Source organism: Electrona antarctica (genome assembly GCF_951216825.1).
Source record: "Electrona antarctica genome assembly, chromosome: 20".
Classification (NCBI taxonomy): domain Eukaryota; kingdom Metazoa; phylum Chordata; class Actinopteri; order Myctophiformes; family Myctophidae; genus Electrona; species Electrona antarctica.
In genome coordinates this window covers 41,539,630-41,549,629 of record NC_136801.1, presented here as the reverse complement: position 1 = coordinate 41,549,629, position 10,000 = coordinate 41,539,630, and the positions used below count along the sequence as shown (strand labels likewise).

At 46.8% G+C, this 10,000-nt stretch overlaps 1 protein-coding gene across 1 annotated transcript in view; it reads left to right on the top strand.

Moving 5' to 3' along the window:
* The window catches only part of LOC306913335 (sodium channel protein type 3 subunit alpha-like), a gene marked incomplete at both ends in the record, with an annotated part of 217,612 nt that overhangs the window by 75,019 nt on the left and 132,593 nt on the right, over nucleotides 1-10,000 (top strand). Inside the window, 2 exons of the mRNA XM_079489922.1 lie at nucleotides 604-745; nucleotides 9,124-9,321. Of these exons, the coding sequence (XP_079346048.1) occupies nucleotides 604-745; nucleotides 9,124-9,321 (340 nt within the window). The remainder of the gene's footprint in view (nucleotides 1-603; nucleotides 746-9,123; nucleotides 9,322-10,000) is intronic.

Sequence of the window (10,000 nt, the reverse complement as noted above, 5' to 3'; positions counted from 1 at the left end):
TTCACTGTTTTCACAATGATGTAGCTTTCAAGAAGTAGAGCTATTTGGTTTTAAACCAGTCGTTTTCAAACATTTTCATGTCAAGGACCCTCAAATGAATGTCTGGCTGCTGCCTGAACTGAACATAATTTTGTGCCAGTTTTAAAAGTATTACGACATAAAATAAAGACTTTTTTTGACTAAAACTGAAAAGACGAAAAATGTTAGTCAACTATTTAGTCGACTAAAACTAGTGTGTGTGTGTGTGTGTGTGTGTGTGTGTGTGTGTGTGTGTGTGTGTGTGTGTGTGTGTGTGTGTGTGTGTGTGTGTGTGTGTGTGTGTGTGTGTGTGTGTGTGTGTGTGTGTGTGCGCGCGCGCACAACCTGTTTACCAGCAGATGTTCATGCGGATAGTTGTAGCCTGCAGTGTATGTGAAAGTGATTTCTGTCTTTTGCCAACACTAATTTTTCTTGTCTTTTTTATCGCTCTATCGATTGTGTATGCCATGCTACGTTTACACTGATATTTGTGTGTGTGTGTGTGTGTGTGTGTGCGTGTGCGTGTGCGTGTGCGTGTGCGTGTGCGTGTGCGTGTGTGTGTGTGTGTGTGCGTGTGTGTAACAGGCAGTGTCCAGACGGGTTTAACTGTCTGAAGGCGGGTCGTAACCCAAACTTCGGCTACACCAGCTTTGACACGTTCGGCTGGGCCTTCCTTTCTCTGTTCAGACTCATGACCCAGGACTACTGGGAGAACCTCTACCACCAGGTAGAACAATTTATTATTTCATGGTTTTTGCTTTTTATCTCTTTTTTCCCCCTCCCCAATGGGCTCTATGCACACAGAATAACTCTTCCTACTGTAGCCTCGGCCATGGAGGCGAACCCGGGACCTCGTATCAACAAGCCGCGTACGTTAACAATCGGCTAAAGAGCCACGGCCCGATAGGCAGGTAGTAACGCAGCCACATATAGCCTAAAGTCGTCGTCCCGTCCCCTTTACCCCACCTGGAAGCGCGTCCACGCTCGCCAGCCAGGAGCTATGCTCCACCTCCACCCCCCAGGCAGGGTATACGTGCTGTCGAATATGCTCAACGGTGCTAGTCTGTGCCGCCCCGGGATACAGAAGCCATGCATACACACCGCTGCCACCAATGTAGCGCCGGCCGGGAGGCGAACCCGGGACCTCGTATCGACATGCCGCGTACGTTACCCATCGGCTAAATAGGCATGGCCCGATAGGCAAGTATAGTTACGTGGCCACCTATAGCCTATACGCTACTTCCGGTCCACTTCCCTGTATACTTCCTTCACAGGTGTTACCGATGATACTAATTAAGGCTCTGTTCCATTTAGCGTGCAGTGGTTCTAATTTAAAATCAAACGTAATTTAACAAAGGAACCAAATGGTCCATTTGGATCCCTGTTGCCCTTGTGGTCCCTGAACCCGACGTTTGAAACCACATTATAATCAGATTGCATAATGCAGCTGCGCCTGAACATAGTGGTGTCGTTAGTCATGCATGGTGATAGTTTGTGTTGTGTGTGACGTCCGCGAGCTCAGCCTATATAAAGTGTGAAACAACTGGGTTATTTTTTAAGATTTCAGAAAGAGTATAAGGATAATTTTCAGAGAGTCACTTAAGTGAGTGGAAATATAGGCTGCAGAACATCTATTCTACACTCAATCCATCACAGTCCTTGTATAATAGCAGCCTTTCAGAGAAATAACTACAGCTCCCGTAAGGTATGAGGTCTCCCCGGACTCAGGTGAGCTTTACCGAGCCTCCGTATGGCTCGACGTCTCAGGTCTACCTTCATGGATACGGAAAGAGGAGCCACGATGACCTGGACTGCCAAATGCATTGCAATGGCCAGATCCCCACCGCCGCCTGTCAGACGAACAACCGCTCTCTAAACGGCCAGGAACAAGAAGACACGGACCAACCAAGATTGCTCTGTCGTCAACAGCTCACCGAGACTCAGCCAGGAGAAGTGAGGACTGATCAGACAACCTGCACCGGAAGGAAACCCCACGCCTGTAAACATTGTGACAAGAGTTTCACTCATTTGAATAGACTGGAGAGACACGAGCGTATCCACACGGGAGAAAAACCTTTCCATTGTAAACAATGTGACAACAGTTTCAGTCAGTTCAGTCACCTGGAGTCACACCTGCGTATTCACACCGGAGAAAAACCCTACCACTGTAAACAATGTGAGAAGAGATTCAGTCATTTGAGTGACCTGAAGAGACACCAGCGTATCCACACTGGAGAAAAACCCTACCATTGTAAACAGTGTAACAAGAGTTTCAGACACTTAGGTCACCTGGAGACACACCTGCGTATCCACACAGGAGAAAGACCTTACTACTGTAAACAATGTGACAAGAGTTTCAGTCACTTAAGTGGCTTGCAGACACACCTGCGTCTTCACACGGGAGAAAAACCTTTCCACTGTAAACAATGTGACAAGAGTTTCAGTCGTCTAGATGCTTTGAAAATACATCAGCGTGTCCACACTGGAGAAAAACCTTACTACTGTAAATATTGTGGCAGGAGTTTCAGCCAGATAGGTGACATGAAGAGACACCAGCGCATCCACACTGGATAAATACCTTTCCATTGTAAACATTGTGACGAGGAGTTTCAGTCAGTTAAGTCATCTTAAGTCTCACTACCGTATCCACACAGGAGAAAAAACCTTTTGACTGTAAACAATGTAACAAGAGTTTCAGTCGTCTAGACGCTCTGAAAGAACACCAACGTATCCACACTGGAGAAAAACCTTGCTACTGTAAATATTGTGACAAGAGTTTCAGTCAGTTAAGCCACCTGAAGTCACACCAGCTTACCCACACGGGAGACAAACCCTACCACTGTAAACATTGTAACAAGAGTTTCAACCAGATAGGTGACTTGAAGACACACCAGTGTATCCACACTGGAGAAAAACCCTAACAATGTAAACAATGTGACAAGAGTGTCAGTCGTTCATACATGCACAGATACCCACCCCCCTGGCGGCCGGTGGTGCAATTTATTTTTTAAAGAAAAATTTAAAAAAGTTAAATAAAAAGTGAAGTGAGTCAGACACACACCGCAGTAACCTGGCTAATAAGCCAGACTCAAATCACACTGTCGTGTGGTATTTGAGTCTGGAGATGCTGTGTATGGATCTTGTTTCCTGGGGGGCGGGTTCAAACATTTTCTCTTTGACGCAATTGGTTAGAGCTACTGTCAGTCAAAGGTCTCAAGCATTGAACGTCACTGTACCAAAGCCCGCCCATATTGCATACCGTGTCCCGATTGGCAACACCAGTTCTCTGGTGTAGGAAATGGGCGTACAATTGAGCCTCTCCAGACCGTCATTTTTTTTTTGACAACGGCTGATTCGGTCTGGCTTATTAGCCAGGCTAACACCGCAGCCCGCAGATACCAACCGCTGACCTCTGCCCGTCTTCCTACCCAATGCCTCTTTTCGAGGCATTGGGTCCCATTTTTACAGTCTTCCGTCCCCTTACCCCACCTGGAAGCGCGTCCACGCTCGCCAGCCAGGAGCTATGCTCCATCTCCACCCCCCAGGCAGGGTATACGTGCTGTCAATATGCTCAACGGTGCTAGTCTGTGCCGCCCGGGATACAGAAGCCATGCATACACCGCTGCCACCAATGTAGCGCCGGCCGGGAGGCGAACTCGGGACCTCGTATCGACATGCCGCGTACGTTACCCATCGGCTAAAGAGGCATGGCCCGATAGGCAAGTATAGTTACGCGGCCACCTATAGCCTATACTCTACTTCCGGTCCACTTCCCTATACTTCCTTCACAGGTGTTACCGATGATACTAATTAAGGCTCTGTTCCATTTAGCGTGCAGTGGTTCTAATTTAAAATCAAACGTAATTTAACTCTGAGAGTGTAACAAAGGAACCAAATGGACCTGTTAGGGTTACAGAAATGTAAAGGTCCATTTGGATCCCTGATGCCCTGGTGGTCCCTGAACCCGACGTTTGAAACCACATTATAATCAGATTGCAAACTGCAGCAGCGCCTGAACAAAGTGGTGTCGTTAGTCATGCATGGTGATGGTTTGTTGTGTGTGACGTCGGCGAGCTCTGAACTCAGCCTATATAAAGTGTGAAACAACTGTTTTTATTTTTTAAGATTTCAGAAGGAGTAAGCATATATATATTATATAGAGTCACTTAAGTGAGTGGAAATATAGGCTGCAGAACATCTACACTCAATCCATCACAGTCCTTGTATAGCAGCCTTTCAGAGAAATAACTACAGCTCCCGTAAGGTATGAGGTCTCCCCGGACTCAGGTGAGCTTTACCGAGCCTCCGTACGGCTCAACGTCTCAGGTCCACCTTCATGAATACGCAAAGAGGAGCCACGATGACCTGGACTGCCAAATGCATTGCAATGGCCAGATCCCCACCGCCGCCTGTCAGACGAACAACCGCTCTCTAAACGGCCAGAAACAAGAAGACACGGACGAACCAAGATTGCGCTGTCGTCCACAGCTCACCGAGACTCAGCCAGGAGAAGTGAAGACTGATCAGACAACCTGCACTGGAAGGAAACCCCACATCTGTAAACATTGTGACAAGAGTTTCACTCATTTGAATAGACTGGAGAGACACGAGCGTATCCACACGGGAGAAAAACCTTTCCATTGTAAACAATGTGACAACAGTTTCAGTCAGTTCAGTCACCTGGAGTCACACCTGCGTATTCACACCGGAGAAAAACCTTTCCACTGTAAACAATGTGAGAAGAGATTCAGTCATTTAAGTCATCTTAAGTCTCACCACCGTATCCACACTGGAGAAAAACCTTTCCATTGTAAACAATGTGAGAAGAGATTCAGTGATTTGAGTAGCCTGAAGAGACACCAGCGTATCCACACAGGAGAAAAACCTTTCCATTGTAAACAATGTGAGAAGAGATTCAGTCATTTAAGTCATCTTAAGTCTCACCACCGTATCCACACTGGAGAAAAACCTTTCCATTGTAAACATTGTGACAAGAGTTTCAGTCAGTTAAGTCACCTGAAGTCACACCAGCGTATCCACACAGGAGAAAGACCTTACTACTGTAAACAATGTGACAGGAGTTTCAGTCATTTAAGTCATCTTAAGTCTCACAACCATATCCACACGGGAGAAAGACCTTTTGACTGTAAACAATGTGACAAGAGTTTCAGTCAGTTATGCCACCTGAAGTTACACCAGCGTATCCACACGGGAGAAAAACCTTTCCACTGTAAACAATGTGACAAGAGTTTCAGTCGACTCAATGCTTTGAAAATACATCAGCGTGTCCACACCGGAGAAAAACCCTACCACTGTAAACAATGTGAGAAGAGATTCAGTCATTTGAATAGCCTGAAGAGTCACCATCGTATCCACACTGGATAAATACCTTTCCATTGTAAACATTGTGACAAAGAGTCAGTTAAGTCATCTTAAGTCTCACTACCGTATCCACACAGGAGAAAAAAACCTTTTGACTGTAAACAATGTAACAAGAGTTTCAGTCGTCTAGATGCTCTGAAAGAACACCAACGTATCCACACTGGAGAAAAACCTTACTACTGTAAATATTGTGACAAGAGTTTCAGTCAGTTAAGCCACCTGAAGTCACACCAGCTTACCCACACGGGAGACAAACCCTACCACTGGAAACATTGTAACAAGAGTTTCAACCAGATAGGTGACTTGAAGACACACCAGTATATCCACACTGGAGAAAAACCCTAACAATGTAAACAATGTGACAAGAGTGTCAGTCGTGCAACGTGCATACATACCCAGAGATACCCACCCCCCTGGTGGCCGGTGGTGCAATTTCTTTTTTTAAGATTTTTTTTAAAAAGTTCAATAAAAAGTGAAGTGAGTCAGACACACACCGCAGCCCGCAGGTACCAACCGCTGACCTCTGCCCGTCTTCCTACACGAGTGTGTATTCGACTTGGCAAAAATAAACATGGATATCTGTACATTCCAGAAGCGCCGTGACCTCTTCCACAACAACACAACACCAGCTACAAGAGGCGCCAGGCCGCCTGACCCCCAGTCACCCCATGCAGCCACCAGCAGCTCAACTTGTACGATTCGTCACACACGTTACCACTGTGAAATTTGTTCTCCCCATTTGACCCATTTCTCGGAGCGGTGAGCCGCAGCCGTGCCGCGCTCAGGAATCATGTGATTAGTTGATTTGACTCCCCAATCCGACCCACTGATGCTGGAGTGACAAGCGGGGGAGGCATAGGGTCCCATTTTTACAGTCTTCGGTCCGGGGATCGAACCCCCGACCTCCCAGTTTCAGGGCGGACACTCTAACCACAAGGCCACTGTCTGGTAACATGTCTGAAACAACGAGCATCGCTGCTTATACCTCAGAGTTACCGGCTCCGGGTTTCCCAAGAGAGCAGCAGCAGCCGCCGCCGGGGGAACAAGCAACCGTGTCCGGGCAGTTCGGACCCAACAACCCCTCCTATGCCCAGCCTCGTCTGTTTGTGTGTACCCCATAGCGATGATTTGATTGGCTGAGCACCCCACAGCGATGATTTGATTGGCTGAGCACCCCACAGCGATGATTTGATTCGCTGAGCAAAGTACGTATTGAGGATGATTCAGTCCCGTAATTCAGACACGCACCAATAGGAGCACAGTGACTCTGTTTGACCAGAATGGAACAGAGCCTTCATTAGTGTCATTAAAAACTCCTTTGCTGACCCTAGTGTTAGCATGCTGGTACTGCCCCAGGGGCCGCCCGTCCAGGCCCGCTCTATGGACCTCTCTATTGTCCTTCCGGGTTAAACAGGAAGGTGGGGGCCTACGGAAGTGGAACGACACAACACAACACAGCCCACAGCCTTTAGCTAGCAGTACAACTAGCTAAATGTTTTCAGCGATGCGATATAAAATCACAAATTATTTACGATCGCCGGGTGCGTGGCGGCGCACCTTGAACAGCTCTCTAACCTTTGGAGATACGGCGCTTTGAAAATCGGATTGTAATGGAGGCACAACGGAGCTGGATTTAGAAATCGCATCGCTGGTGGTGTCGGAGGAGGGCTATACTACCCAGAGCAATGCTAAACGGTAAACAAACGGTCGGCGCGTTCATATATGGATTAAACGGTTGTCTACGCTTATGAGTGTAGTTGGCATGAATAGGTCCCAATAGCCTATAGCTACGTTTATAAGCGTAGCGATGGCAAGAAAGGAATTAACACCTACTCTGTAGGTATCAGCTGTAGCCTCGGTACCCAGTCTTCCATTGTCGTCGGCGCAAAAAATGAAAGCCTGGGGAATCCCATTGGCCGCTCTGGTCTAGAACTTAGACTATATATTAATAGAGACGGCACCGGATTTCTCCTCCCATCCACTTGCATTAAGTTGCTCAAAAGTGCATGAGGCGATTTCACTCCTCCTTCCGGGTAGGAACAGAGTGCATTCTGGGATGGATTGGGCCAAATCGTGAACGTGCTGGTCGTTGACTATATCATTGCACGCGTTCACGTATGAAACGGCGTTCACGTGTCATTGCCCCAAGAACACGAACGTGCGCAATGATGATGTCAACGGACCAGCGCTGGTCCCGAGCTGCAATACCAAAGGGTTTCCTCCGGGTGCCGTCTCTATTAATATATATACTCTAAGGTCTAGAAGTGGGAGTAAACCCTTCCGGGTGGGCGTCGCTCCAAATGATGTGACGTAACGCTGCAACTAGGGAGGAGAGGAGGGGCCGGGGCTGACGGACAGATCGGTGAACCAATCAGGGCGTGTGAGAATCTCATGCGCGACCTGCCCCTCTAGACCAGAAACCTAACACATTAGCTCAGGCTAGTATCAGCAGTAACCCCTGTGAAGGAAGTAGGGAAGGGGTCCGAGTTCTTTCCAAAATGGCGTGTAGTGTGTGCATATATATATATAGAGAGCCCATTTAGTCATTATGTCAATGAATTCCTCCCCACAACCATGTGTGTGTTGTCACTGCTGTCGTATATACTGCCAGTGAGGAGCCCCCACCGGGAGGACGTAGAGCCTTCGTCCTACTCCTCCCGACCAACACTCCCCGCTCACAGGCTCCGCTCCCATGCAGCCTGTAGGAGTGTGTGCGGTATAAATCGGACTGCGCCACGGCCCTGCCAAGATACATTTCAGTCGACTAAATCAACGGTTGATTTAGTCGACTGAAATCATATGATATTTAGTCAACTTAAACTGACTTTACTATGACTAAAACTGCTGGAGTGAAACTACATAAAAAAAGAAAAAAAAGAAATTGCCTAAGTAGAAAACAAAGTAAAACAAACAATTTAGAATGCCATTTTAAAGGCATGTAGAATCCTAGATCTGTGTCGCACGCACGCACGCACGCACGCACGCACGCACGCACGCACGCACGCACGCACGCACGCACGCACGCACAGACTCCCCCCCCCCCCCCCCCCCCCCTCTCTGACAGGTATCAAAGCGATTGCTGTCTTTGATGCATTCAATGATTAGGGAGAACACTAACGAGCACAGAACAGGTTTGACACTCGTACGTCATGCACATTTCTCTTTGAAGTTCAAAGGGATCAATTAAGAGCTCCTGCAAAGCCCCCCCTGACTCCCACACACACACACACACACACACACACACACACACACACACACACACACACACACACACAGAAACGTCCCTGTAAGGGATGAACGTCAACATAAACAGTGGAACGTCAACATAAACAGTGTAATAAAACCAAAATACAGCCAGAGGGATGTATAGGAAAACACCCCAGCATTATTATATAGTGGCTGATAGAGGGCAGGGGGGGGGGAAAGGGCAAAATATACAAATATATAGGCTACATATTCTAAATTTGGGCCAGTTACCAATAGTGCCTTTAACCCATTTTGGGCGGGAACCCCTTTTGGTGTTTTACCCCCTCAGGCCGGGAACCCATTTTGGGGTTCTGTACAGTATGTACAGTATTCAAAAATGTAAATGTTTTGATACTGCTATATAAATATTTGAAGATTTTCAGAAAACTTAGGTCAGGTTTTAGAGGCGTTTTTAGAATCGGCCTCAGGCCTAAATGGGTTTTAAAGTAAGATAATAAAAAAGGGTATTTTGTCCAGACGTTGCGGTCTGCAGGTAAGACCTACATGGTGTTCTTCGTGGTGGTCATCTTCCTGGGGTCCTTCTACTTGGTCAACCTCATCCTAGCGGTGGTGGCCATGGCGTATGAGGAACAGAACCAGGCCACCATCGCTGAGGCCTGGCAGAAAGAGAAGGAGTTCCAGCTGGCCGTGGAGAGACTGAAGAAAGAACAACAGGTAGTTATACCTCCAATATGAATGCTGAACTAACAACTTACAAACTAGCTAACTAGCTAACTAGCTAATTAGCTAACAAACTAACAAACTAACAAACTAACAAACTAGCTAACTAACTAACTAATTACAACTAACGAACTAACAACCAAACTCACTCACTCACTCACTCACTCACTCACTCACTCACTCAGGCCTCATTCACACGTATCAAACACCATCAAACTTAACGTTTGGTCATTTTTTTGTTTTTTTAGGCCTCACTCACACCTATAGTTAGGTAAAGTTAGCTTAAGTTGTGGCAAATCTGCAAAAAAATGCTTACCACTAGCTTTCTTCACAGATGTGTTCATAAAGGTGTCTACTATCACAGAAAAAATTGTTCCAACCCAACTCCCCTGGGAAACTTTGTGACAGCTGCTGAAAGTTGGGGTACCATTATCAACCAGGCAAAACAATTCCAAATGACCGGAACTACTTGATATTTCACCAAAACCAGAGCAGAACTCCCACCACAGGACTCGGGCAATCAATTAATACAGTTGCAACCACTATATTAATGGCAAGTATTTCATACAACTTAAGTTAAAAAAATCTGAACTATCCCTTTAAGCTAATTCCCCCTTATTACTAAGACACACGCAAAACACACTTGTGTCCTGTGTGTCATGGCCGCCTCAAT